The 12,563-nt window shown below is 42.5% G+C and overlaps 1 protein-coding gene across 2 annotated transcripts in view; it reads right to left on the bottom strand.

The window, feature by feature from the left end:
- The window catches only part of MYO9A (myosin IXA), a 382,153-nt gene that overhangs the window by 47,598 nt on the left and 321,992 nt on the right, over positions 1–12,563 (bottom strand). For both annotated transcript variants that reach the window (XM_019504515.1, XM_019504516.1), the window contains exons 20-26: positions 11,635–11,715; positions 10,299–10,409; positions 8,714–8,836; positions 8,037–8,186; positions 6,012–6,325; positions 2,937–4,646; positions 187–274 (exon numbers count right to left, since the gene is read on the bottom strand). In XM_019504515.1, the coding sequence (XP_019360060.1) occupies positions 187–274; positions 2,937–4,646; positions 6,012–6,325; positions 8,037–8,186; positions 8,714–8,836; positions 10,299–10,409; positions 11,635–11,715 (2,577 nt within the window). The remainder of the gene's footprint in view (positions 1–186; positions 275–2,936; positions 4,647–6,011; positions 6,326–8,036; positions 8,187–8,713; positions 8,837–10,298; positions 10,410–11,634; positions 11,716–12,563) is intronic.

Here is a 12,563-nt window from a genome sequence, read left to right as displayed (position 1 = left end):
GGGGGTCCTCATGTTAGCTAGGGTTTCCCCATGAAAAAGTGTAAATGTGAATGCCTCCCTACCCCCAATGGGCTCATGATTTAGCAGTGCCTGCCTGTCAGTGTTCTTTTCTCTGCAAATACATGACAGGATACTGACAGAATAAATGTTTGATTAAAAAGATAAAATAAGAAATCTGCAGCTTACCTCCCCACGGCCTGGCCCAGGAACATTTAGTGGCTTCCTAGGTAGTTCATCTTTTGAAAGGCATTGATTTGAAGACTCCTTGTTGAAACTCAACAAGAACAACAACGACAAAAAAAGACATTTAGATCTCTGCACAGGTTCACCCACAGAACCAGCAACATTCCTATCTCAGTACATATGATCAAGGCCAAACTGGTATTTGATTTTATGAGTTTAAGAGATTATTTTACTTTTTTTCCACCTTAAACTTAATACCATTGGGAATTATAAACAGAGCTCCTGCCTTTCATCCAACTATGAACCATACTGACTATGAGAAGGGACTGTTTTAAAATTACTCTGTGATTCCTTCTTCAGGGCCTCTCACCAGGTCTTATATTCCAAAGTGCAAGCTCTTTTAGTCTTCATTTTTCCCGTATTCAGAGCATCAGGTTCACCGTTGGCACTTATGAATGAAGTTAATATTACCAAGTAGGTGTTGCTACCCACACCCTTGTTCGCCTCTCTCTCAGTCACCTCTATCTTCTGTACATGGGTCCAGGTCAGCTTCCCTGATGGCTACAAGAGTTCTACCCCTGCCCACATTTAAAGTCTTCTTAGCAGCCTATTCATGCCTCATTGTGTATACCAGGAGAGCTCAACCCCTTGTCTGCACAGACTTGTCATCCAGACCACAGGCTCCCAACAGGTCTGGAAATTTGGGGGCAGGGGAGAGATGGCAGCAGTTGCTGCTTCCCTGCTGCCAAATTTCCAAACCTGCAGGGAGCCCCACAGGCTGGATGACATAGCCCTGTGGATTATATCAGGTGTGCAGGGCCCAGCAGAAGCAATGCAGGACCCAATTCTGGTATGCTGGAATGGGTGAAGGTGCTACGGGACCAACTGGGGCACACAGGGCTGGGGAAGGCAGAGCAAGACCTGATCCTGGCAACCGGGACCCGAATGGCCCACAGATTAGCTCCTTGCCACTCACCCAGCCCACATGGCCAACAGATAGAGCACCACTTGTCTATAATAAATCTTCTTTTGGGTATTCTATAAAATTACTTGATCCTCTCCAGAGTATGAGCTCCTCAGGACAAGAAAGAAACTAAATAAAAGAAATTGATTTCATCTGCTTTCTTTCCCCATAGCATATAAAGTGACTAGTATGTAGCAAATGATACTGTAACCAAATTAAACAATAATTAGAGCAATGAATATATTTATGACCCTTGCTTCAGGAGCTGCAGGGGTGGTGGTGATTGGAATTATAGTGTTAAATCACTACGGACTGCTCTCTGCATATAGTCATAGCCTAAAAGATCAAACCAGTTTGAGCTACAGCCTGGAGTAGGAGCGAACATCAATGAAGAACCTTATACCAACGTCATAACCCGTCCCCTAGAATGAACTCGCTGCCAATTTACAATCAAAACTGCACATACAGTGTATGCAGCAGTTTCAGATTACCACTAAAAGTTTTAAATGTGTAACTTTATACAGAGTAGGACAAAAAATTGTGCAGACCTCACTTCCCACAAATAAGAGACCTGCTCAGTCATTTATGCCATTTCCCACCAGGTGCTAGACTGTTGCTTGAACATTAACTACTCGTTTTTTTGCATTCTCTTTTTAAAAAGTCTGTTCAAATTTCCTCCAGTTGCTTTGGGGAGTCTATTCTACCAGTTTAAAACAAAGACGTCTTTCCTAATGCTCTTCTTGAAAAATCCTTTCTTCTTTTAATTTCTTTCTCTTAATATGCAGATGAGGGGCAGGAGAACCTGGTCCTGCTTCACCTCATGGATTCTGGGTGAACTGTTTGGGGCCCCATTTGGTGATGTCTGCTAGACATTTAAGGCAGGTGAAGAACCGGGAATCATTGGAAATAGGAAAGAAAGGTGCAGCTCAGACGTGGGACTGAAGAGGAAGTTGAAATTTAGTTTAGTGGCTGAGCATGACTTGAAAAAGTCATGGTACTTAAGAGAATTGAGCACAGTGAGCACTAGCCTGTATCTTATTCAGATGGGCTGCACTGGCCAGTACTGGGCCACTTACGGTTGTTGATTGACTCATGGATTTAGAATTGCTTTGGCTGATCTGGTTCTGGAACATGAAAAGTTTTCATAAAAAAAAAAAAAAAAAAAAGAGAGAGATTCCCATCAGCTTCTCAGCCTTTTGGCTAAGATCAAACATACCAGCATTTTTAGCACCAAGAGAAGAGTGTCAGGGCTGGCCCTGGCCCTCCTGGCACTGCAGCCTGGTATTGCAGTACCTCCAGGCCCAGTACTCATACTCTCCTAAAGGAGCAACTGCTTTTTTTTTTTTTTTTTTTTTTTTTTTTTTTTTTTTTAGTGAAGTTAATATTACTGAGTAGGTGTTGCTACCCACTTTTTTTTTTCCTTCATGTGGCCCCACAAGGGCCACATGAAGGAAAAAAAAAAAGGTTCCCATCAGTATGTTTGCCTAATATGGGCCATGTGTATTAGAGTCATTCTCTGTGCTGGCTACATTTATTAAGTTTCATAGCTGGTTTTCATTACTGAGCACATGCTGCTTTTGGCAGCAGCTTCATGATAGACATGGTATTTAATGAGGTTTCCTTGCATGCAAAAGTAAGATGGGGAGCTTTTTCCCCCATGCTGATTGGGGGGGGCGGGGACTTATCTTATATTTGAGTAAATATGGTAATGCCCACTTCAGTAGGGGTCACATTATACTCCCAGCTTTGCAAGCGTAAAGAAAAACAATGAAAGAAATATTTTACTCACTGAAGACTGAAATGGCTGTCTTTCGGTGTGAAGAAAATAGCACTTGACCTTGTCTCGCTAAAAGAGCCATCAACGCTCTGATTTGGGATTCGGGCCTGCCTGAGGCGCTCTGTCCTTCCAAATTGGCTGCTTGGGAGGTCCCTTGATTCCACAGCCAGTTTCGAATGCCATTTATCTGTTCCAGCTGATTCTTGGGTCCTTCCTGGTTGACCTTCTTTTCGCTCCATGAACATGCTGACAGGCCTGTCTTTTTGGACACTATGGGCAGGGGAGCTCCCTTTCTTTGCAACAGTGAGCCCTTTAATGTCTACTGACGAAGTGGGTGTTGTAGTTGGGGCCAGGCAATATTCCACCTTGCTCTGGGGGTTCAGGATGAAGAGAGACTGAGGCCTGGTATCTGCTGTTTTTTTCAGTAGCCTGAGAGAGGACTCCCTGACCCTGTTTGGCTCAGTCCTTTGCAAGGTCTCCCCCTTCCCTTGTCGCTCAAGCTGCTGGAAAGCTTTGCGTTCTTTCTCCAGAATTTCCTTCTGCTGCCGGATCTGCTCCATCATCTCTTTCTCCCTCTGGAGCTGCAGCTGCTTTTGTCGCTCCTCCTTCTCCACATTCAGCTTTTCCAGCCTTTTGATAACAGAGTCTGCCGAATGTGCCTCGGGTCCAAGCGAAGCTATGCTTTCCTCTGTTTTGACAGGAGGCTTCGCTCCGCTCTCTGAATTCAATGCCGTGCCCAGTTCTTCCTTGTCTGGCTCAGTCTCCTTCCTGACCCCAGGAAATATGACCAATCTTTCTTCCTTCTCCATTAGTTTGTTCCTCAGATTATTCTCCATCAGTGACTGATTTATTTTCAGGTTGTCCTGTGGTGGCATGTAGAAGGTAGGCAGATTACTAGAAATAAAGGATTCTCTTGGATGTATCTTATAGAAAATGTTCTGGGGATCAGAAACCATGCGCTCTGTAGAAACATGGCTCTCTGTTACTTCCAAGCTCAAAGGTGTCCTTTTTCTACCTGATAAATTGCTGTTCACATCTGCTGCATAGAAAGATTTGTCCTGCAAATCATGCTTAGGACTGCCAAGTAAAGAGTCCTGGGTCTCTGTGGAGACTGATTGCACGTTTTGCTCACCTAAAACTAGGGAATCAAGTTTACTCTGAGTGTCCTCACAGCTTAACATCTCTAAGCTCCCCTGAGAGCTTTCACTCTCTGGGGTTCCTTGAGGAGAATGAGGGTGCTCCGATACAAGCTCTGTGGACCACCGATGCTCCTCGGAGGGAGACACTCCTCCAATAGAACGAACTTTCAACAACTCCAAGCTAAATTTTGCCTGTTCCAGTTCACGCATTCTTCGGTTTTCTCTTTTTGCGCGGACCACTTTTTTCTGGTTGAGATCCTCCAGGGATTTGGGTCTCTCTCTTACAGCTATTTCCTCTTCAATGTCCACACCATCTTGGCTGCTGGCCCTCTCATGCCTTTTGTGCAATATATTCTCAGGGCCATCCAATGGATCTGTATGATTCACCCGGTTATTTTCTATCAGTGATTTCTGCTCCTCTATGGCTCTCACTCGCTCTTCAAATGAGCCATCCTCCCATTTAGATGGGTCTGAGCCCTTAATTTTCAAAGCATTGTCTGCTTCCAGTCCATCCTCTTCTGTAACCAACAATCCATTCTCCAGCTGTGTCTCTTTTAATCTCTGCTCTTTTAAAGCTCTAAACCTGGAAGAAAGCAAAAAATGTCAGATGGTAGAGCAGTGTCCACTTCTGCCGCTTGGATGCACTGCACTGATTCTGTATAGGAATCACAAAGGTCCTGTGTCCAACGCCTTAGCTAAGCTAATACATGCAATTCAAATGTGAGAATGTGCAACACAGAATATGCATGCTCCACTTCCCCCTACATCACTGTTTCCCAAATTCTGAATGGCAACAAGTATCTTCAGGATTTTCCCCCCCCCTGCTCTTCTGTGCTGAGTCCAGGGATGCCAGAGAAGTGCACCTCAACCACTACTGCTTAAACACCCATATTACCTTGAATGATTACTTTACACCCTCTTGTGACTTTTGTGCAATAAATTCCCAGAGCCATCCAATTTGCATGATTCACCCATTCCCGTGTAAGGCCTGCTCCCGAAGTTTTTAAAGGTAGGTTAGGCAATTAGATGTTTGCCTAACCTATTTTTTAAAACTTTGGGAGCAAGCCTTACACAGGAATGGGTGAATCGTGCAGACTGGATGGCTCCAGAGGTCCCTTCGAGACCTACTTTTCTACAATCCTTTAATTCACTCGTTCCCACTCTGTAGGCAGTGAATCCCAGAAACTAGCTGTAGCTGCCACAAAGCAACTTGAGTGCACACCAAAGTGCATGCCCAAGGCAAAGAGCTGAGAGGTGCACTGGGGACACACTCAGGAGTGCTCTAAGGAGGATCCACTACTTCATTTCTGGGATTTTTCCTATGTAGAGCAGGAGCACGTGAGTATGCTTCTCACCACTGCATCTAATTTCATCATAGAGTGGTCTGTAGACAAGCCCATGGGAAGAGCTGAAGTTTTGGTGACTACGACAGCTCTAGACTTTGTTCATGCTTTTGTTTTCTGAATTTATGTATCCAGAAAAGCACAGTTCAGAGTCTGGTTTTCTGAGTCTGTTCTTTACCAGTTCTCCTGGCTGAGGTACCATTAGGTAAACTCTTTCAGGACTTTAAGGGTGTGCTCTGGCTCTCAAATCTTTTATTTTATGCTAGGAAGTTCCAGCCCTTCTGGGAAGGGATAATACCTCTTCAATGAGCCAAGGGCATGACTGTGCCAGCCAAAGCTCTCAGTCTGAAACAGACTCTGATGATCCTGAGATTGGGCTTCTGAACAGAGCAAGATCCACTGTAGGCTAGACAGTGGACTGAGTGGGAAGCAAGCAGTGAGAATGCAAAGGGCCATACATACAAGGCAAAGGGGGGCTGACTGACTACTAACAAAAGTATGAGACACTACTGGGAATTGTTGTTCCAAATTGCATTGGCTTCTTGCTAAACCATCAACTTAAGGCAGCATTTCCCCTTTTTGTCCACTGAAGTTAATCATGTTACCTTTGTCGTACTATGTATCCCCTACAGGCAGCCTGCAGCAGGATGATTCGTTTTTTCTTGGCCTTGTAGAGTCTCTTTGCACAGTATCCTCGCCATCCGGCCTGAATGCACGTGGCTGCAGCATGCTTGCGCCTACAGTGCTCCCGCCAACAGTTCTGAATGATGAAAGCTGCAACCCGCATCTGCAAGAATTTTCGCCTCTCCACATAAGCTCGCCAGTAGGACTGGAGAATGACTGCTGCATTGCTGAGAACAAGGGGGTCAACCAGGGAAGCTTTGGCTTGCTTTCTATTCTGATAGCTACGCCAACATCTCTGCAGAGAAAACAAACAGCATTCCTTCAGCACCAGATTTACAGTGCAAATAAACAGGCGCTCATTCCCTTAACAGGAAATGGCTGTGTCAGGAAGGAGCAGAACATCAAGTGTCTGGCTAGCACTTGAGATCTCTAGCACTGTTTTTGTTGATATCAGTGGCTAAAACCTTAAAATGTACATTATTTTTAAGTGGCTGTTTCTTTACTTTCTTTGTTAGCCCAGAGCAGCAGTCATCTTTGATGCCTGGTTTGTGTTTTGTTCAAACACTTGGGCAAATGGGAGTGTGTGGAGAAAGTCAAGATGTAGAAGATGGTCACACTGAGAAACTATAATAATATTGCATTTCTTTAAGCACTTAATATTCAGTAATTTCAAGTACCTTAACAAGGCACATACTCAGAGCACCACTGAAATGCATCCATCTACTGATTTTGAATGTGTCAAATTAAATACAACTTGCTGCTCAGGAGCAGAGGCACAGTAATCTCTGGGCCACAAAATTATTGGCAGGAAAAGTTCCAAGTCATTTTCAATATCCATGTAGGCAGCAAACAAGGTTTAGGGAAACCCAGAATACAAATCCAGAATAAACTCTTTTCAGTATCTACATGAGAAGGATGCAGAACTGCACTAACTCGGCTGGAATTTGGCCGTGTTTGTCTGCAAAATGGTATTTTCAAACCTCTTTCTTATGCCACTAAAGCCAACCCATCCAAACCTGTTGCTTGCTTGCTTGGGACTCAATAACTGAGTATTACAGTTCACAGCTCCCATCTCCATCTTACTTCATGAAACATATTACTTCACTTACCTTTGGGAAAAGTAAAATTGTATCTGAAATTATAAATAAATCTACTTTAAATTTAAGTAGATTAGAAAAAAGAAATCTAATTAAAATTATTACTTGTACTGAAATTACATTCACTGGTAAGAACTCTACTGCGGTCAGCCCTACACAAAAACACAGAGACACAATCAGCCCCAAAGGACTGACAATCTACAAATAAGCTGAGACACAACAGGTAGGTAAGACAAAAAGATGGGGGAAGCAGAAACTTACTGGGAGACTCTTATAAGTGGCTTGATTAACAGCGGTCACAGCACACCAGCTGCCTAACTATTACCAAGTGTTCAGTAGATATCAGAGCACCGGTGGGTATTTACAGGAAAACAATGTAGCTGCTTTGGGGATTTGTACAGGGACCTCTTCCCAAGAACAAGGGCTCGTGTGGCAGAAAGCATGATGTATTCTGTTAGAAAGTTTGACATAGGGCAATCAGAGGTGGCATCACTGATGCAGCATGGACAATAATCTAGGTCTCCACAGCATTTAAGAAATGAATGATAGTGAGGAATGAATGGTCCTTAAAGGATTTAAAAACAAAGACAAGAAGATTGTGCTTGATTTAGTAGGATAAAGGGGGGGAGGTCAGTCAAGGTAAGCAGACTGGGCAACATGGTCAATGCGATTAAACCAAGATGATGACTTTTACAACAGGATTTTTAATGGCTATAAGGATTTGAATGTCTCCAGCTTTCCTCTTCTCTCCACTCTGCTGGAGGTCTTCATTACAATGGGACCAATTTTGGTGTAAACTGCTCAAGGCAGGGATTGTGCCTTACATGCCTGAAAGAGACCAGGCACACCAACTATGCTATGTATAGTAACTAGCAATCCAGGTGAAAACACACTGTCATCATCACCCACCTGTATGATCACTGCTGCTTGTCTCAGGTTCAGGAACTGCCTCCTGTACAGCATCGTGCGGAACCAGTGCTGAAGGAGAGTAATTCTTCGGAGCACCTCCTCATGCAGGAGGCCTTGTAAAATCTGGCGTTCCTGTTCCTTCATAAAAACCTAACAAACAAACAAACAAACAGGAAAAGTCAGAAAAATACCCTTTGTTCTTCCTCAACCACAAGAGAGAAATGGTTTAATGCAACAGGCTTACGTATCTTGAGCTGCCTAGAAGGTGGCTTGAGTTTGGGATACCTAAAAAGGCATCTGAAATTTTATCTACAGCATATGGTTGTCACAGGTTGGATGTAAAACATAAATCAGAGTGGCCCATAATTCCCAGTATTGAGAGGGAAGATGATGTCAGAGCAGTAAGTCTGGTGACAAGTGAAGACTTTGGGAGGATGCTTTGTTTTAAAAGCACAATTAAATCATCCTGATTGAGCTGAATAGCAATAGACCTGCTAATAGTCTGCATTTTGTCTGACATTGTTCAAACCCTTCTCACTGATTTGGTCTGCTTTTTAGAGAACCATGGGACCACACAATTGGGTTAATGAAAACATGTATAAAAAGAAGTTGAATTATATAGTTGCTGAAAAGGTACAAGGACACTTTATTTTTGTGGTTTGAGCCATGACATTTACCATTGTTCTCCCAACCTGGTAATTGTCTGAGTTGAGCTTTATTTTCCTGAAGAAGTTAAGGATGTTGTGCTTAGATGGGCTGACTCCTTGTGGTAGAAGAACATGAAAATGATCCACAAAGTCCTGTAAAATGAGAAGCCACAGTTAAATAAAGCCACACCTCTGTCCCTTCGCTATACGCTCTGCTAACTCTTGCATTGGCTACTTCAGGCATGCTTTAGTAAATGAGAAGAAACCTAATTGGCATTTTAAATACTTCCAAATGTAAAGGTTCCTGCTTCATGAAATGATTAGTCGCTCTCAGCTTGCATGAAAAGCAAATGACAATGTAGGCTTGATGGGCGTTTAATGTGGGAGGAGAGATACTGCAATGTCTGTCAACAGAGGAGAGTTGAGCCATTCTGCAAGAACATGCCATGAATCCTCAAACAGTCCTTACAGGAGGGATTTACCAAAACCTGCAAAGTATCTCAGAAAGCACAAAGCATTTCAGCAGTCACCACAGTGACGGTTCAAGGTGCAGAAATACAAGGTTCTGGAGACAGATACTCCAAAATAAGAAATAATTTTGGTTTCCTGTAAAGGAACCGTGCAGTCCTTCTCTCCAACAGCTGCTGTACATGACATGATGCTTGACCAAAACAACTGCAAAATCATTAAAAGGACAGTAAAAAGGAGCAGCTCCCTTGAACAAGTAAATCTGAAAGAACAAAATAAACCTTCCTATGGGGTTTGGGACAGCAAGATGCATTGTGCACTGGCACATAAAGGGAGGAAACACCAGCTCCCAGAGTTAAATGGACTGAACTAACAAATACAACCTCACGGAAATGGAACAAAAACCACAAGCGAGTACTAGGACATCTGTCCTAATGAGATCATTAGTTAAACCAAAGAGAAACTTTTCTGCCCCTAGTCTGACTCACACCTATTACAAGAGAAAATCTTTTTTTACAGCACTTTCAACAAAAATATAGTAAGAAAACATGAATGAGAGAAATGAGTGCTTGGAATCATTACTGTTTCACTAGGCTCATTTGGCCCAACTAGTGCTTGGGCAGGACTCTTCCATTAGGAACAGGCTGTGCTTTACACCATGACAACATTAGATACAGACACTTTACTCCAGAAGATTATGATCCAGTGCCCAAGGAATTTCACTTTTGGAAAGATGGGTTCAACTCCTCTGTAGGTCAGAAGAGCCTGCATGTATCTATTTCAGCCTCCAACAGATGTTACAGTCTTTATTTTAAGAACTTGCATATAATTGCACATGTGCTTTATGAAGAATAAGGCTCATGGGCACATCACAAAATCATCATATTGTCCAGCACCCTGCAATGGGGCTAGGAGTTCTGGTTCAGGATTAGAGTAGCACAGCTGAGGTCCACTGGCACAGCATAAGATTATTCTATGCCTCTATGCCAACAGCAACAAAATTCATTTACCTGTATTAGTTTTGAATTCATGCACACAATCAAGAGCATAAAAACAAGGGTACCTAATAAGCACTAGCAGCACACAAATGAATGTGACAGTGATGATATAAAACAGATGAACAGAGATTAAATGTGCCATGTCTAACCTGGAAGGAATATTTGCAGCTGTAGCCTGACTGCCGAATACGAACTGTTTCCAGCATTCCTGTGTATCTCAGCTGCCTAAGCACCAGGTTGTCATTGAATCTCAGAGGGAGCTAAAAGAAAAAAAGTGCCAAACAATTAGCAAGTACTTCCCTCAGCCATAAATACTTCAAGAGACTCGAGAATACCTGGACAGGAAAATTGATTTCAAAACTTAGGCAAGGAACATGTACAATTCCTACATGCTGGCAATCACGCCAGCTATAGTATGGGACATGAACCACCAGGAAATAGACCCAGCCTAACTTGTTCTTCACTGGTCTTTGAATGCTATGACAGGGAAATGGCTTTCAAAAACAACTTCCCTAGACAAATTTAAAATGGGGATCTAGAGAAAAACTCTGTTAACCTATAAACCAGCCAGCCTCATTCCAGCTTTGTTTTTCCAACAGTAAGCCACTAGTCCAAGAAGCCAAATAATTTTTAAAAACCATAAAGGAAAATTGTTATGAACAAACATTAATTTGACAACATTTATTCTGCAAGTTTCTCTCAAATTAATATTTCATATGGATTTTCTAATTTAAGCAAGACATTAGTGTTGAGTCACGGCAAACCTAAATCCTTCACATATGGGAAGAGCTGCAAATAATTCAGTTCAGCTTATGAAATAGCTCTCAGATATGTATAACCAGAAGAACCACTATAACTTAGCAAGTAAGAATATTATGCACTATTTACACATTTTAATAATGGTCTCCAATTCACTCCCAAGGTCCTTTTTCTTTTTGTGAATGAATAATAAAAGACTTTACAGGTACTCAAAGTAGTCTAAGCTATCTTGGGTTGTAACCAGACCCAAAAGAACTAAGGTGATAGGTGTACCACTTCTCTTGGTACGTCACTCTACTGCTCAAACTCCAGGCCAGCAGCGGTGCTTTGGGGCAACGTGAACCTTCTCATTAAGTTCTTGAATTCCACTGAAATCAAAATAGTGCATCATGGCACAGCTCCAGATCAGACAATCCTGAAGACAGCCATGTGTTCAGTGTTCCTGAAAACTGAAGCAGTAGTGCTGTGGTCAGCTATTAATACTTGGACCCTGCCAGCTGCAGTGGCTATGTTCATGACCCCTCAAAACACTGGCTTACACTGTTCTAGAAGACTGTAATATCTAGAACCATGGCATATGGCAAGAGCCAGACAGAGGTATTTGACCTCTACACCTCCAGTTTACCCTTTTTCTTTGTGCAGGGCATTAACATGAATATAGAAGAGTCATGGGGTTTTTTTACAACTGGGTGCTGGGCAAAGATAATTAAGGGAGTAGGTCTTTACCTTTTCAGCATTAGATCGAATGCACTTGACAAAATAAGGCTCTGCTTGACCAAGTGTCTCCATCAACTTGTTAAGCGATGCCTACAATAGAAAACAAACCATAAATAGGTAGCAAAGATCTAGATGTGATGCATGCCAAGACCTCAAATACCTCATCCCCACGATGGAACTTTTAGCAGATCAGCAATGTGAGAATTGCTCTTGTTAAAGACAAAATCTAATAAAATACCAAGAGGAGGAATACTTTGTTCAAGGGGTATGTTGTTCAACTCATCACGTGTTCTACATCACCAGAGATTGTAATCAATGCTAAACATAAGTGTTAATGCCTTATTTAATAAAATATTCTTATTTAAATGGTAGGAAAGCAGACAGATTTCTTTTTACATGAACAGTCTATTTTAGGCAGCATAGTGAGGCAGCTCCACACCCAGGGCAGCTGCTGCCTTTGGAGGCAGCATGGGGTGTCGTCATGCTGATCACAGTTGTGGGTGATTCTCCCCTCCTCCTCTGTCCCCCCTCCCCAAAAGTAATTGTCCCAGTCACTCCTCCCCCCACACAGTTACACTACTGCTTTCAGGTGATTTGTTTTACTCATTTTCAGGAATCCATTTTTTGTAGAATGTTCCAATAAATATATAAAAAACCCCTAAATCTTCCCCAACCCAAAGTTGTTTCCCACAGAGTTCTGACAATGCCCCCCCGTTTTGCTTCATCTGTTAGAAAAATGTTATAAATTGGCTGCAGTCTGAAAAAAAAAAAGATCATTGTGGTGGTAGAAGTGCAAATGGGTGATTTGGATGCTTTTTCCTAAATTAGTTCTGCAAATTTTACACACTATGAGCACCCAACAGCTCAGCAGATGTTTCTGGATCAGAAACTTTTTAAAGCTGGTATATTTTAGACCATTTTTTCCTCTGCTGAGCTGG

The sequence above is a fragment of the Gavialis gangeticus genome, unplaced genomic scaffold, assembly GCF_001723915.1.
Source record: "Gavialis gangeticus isolate Ggan-Ray unplaced genomic scaffold, GavGan_comp1, whole genome shotgun sequence".
Classification (NCBI taxonomy): domain Eukaryota; kingdom Metazoa; phylum Chordata; order Crocodylia; family Gavialidae; genus Gavialis; species Gavialis gangeticus.
The sequence above is the reverse complement of the archived record's forward strand: the minus strand, read 5'-3'. Positions and strand labels throughout refer to the sequence as shown.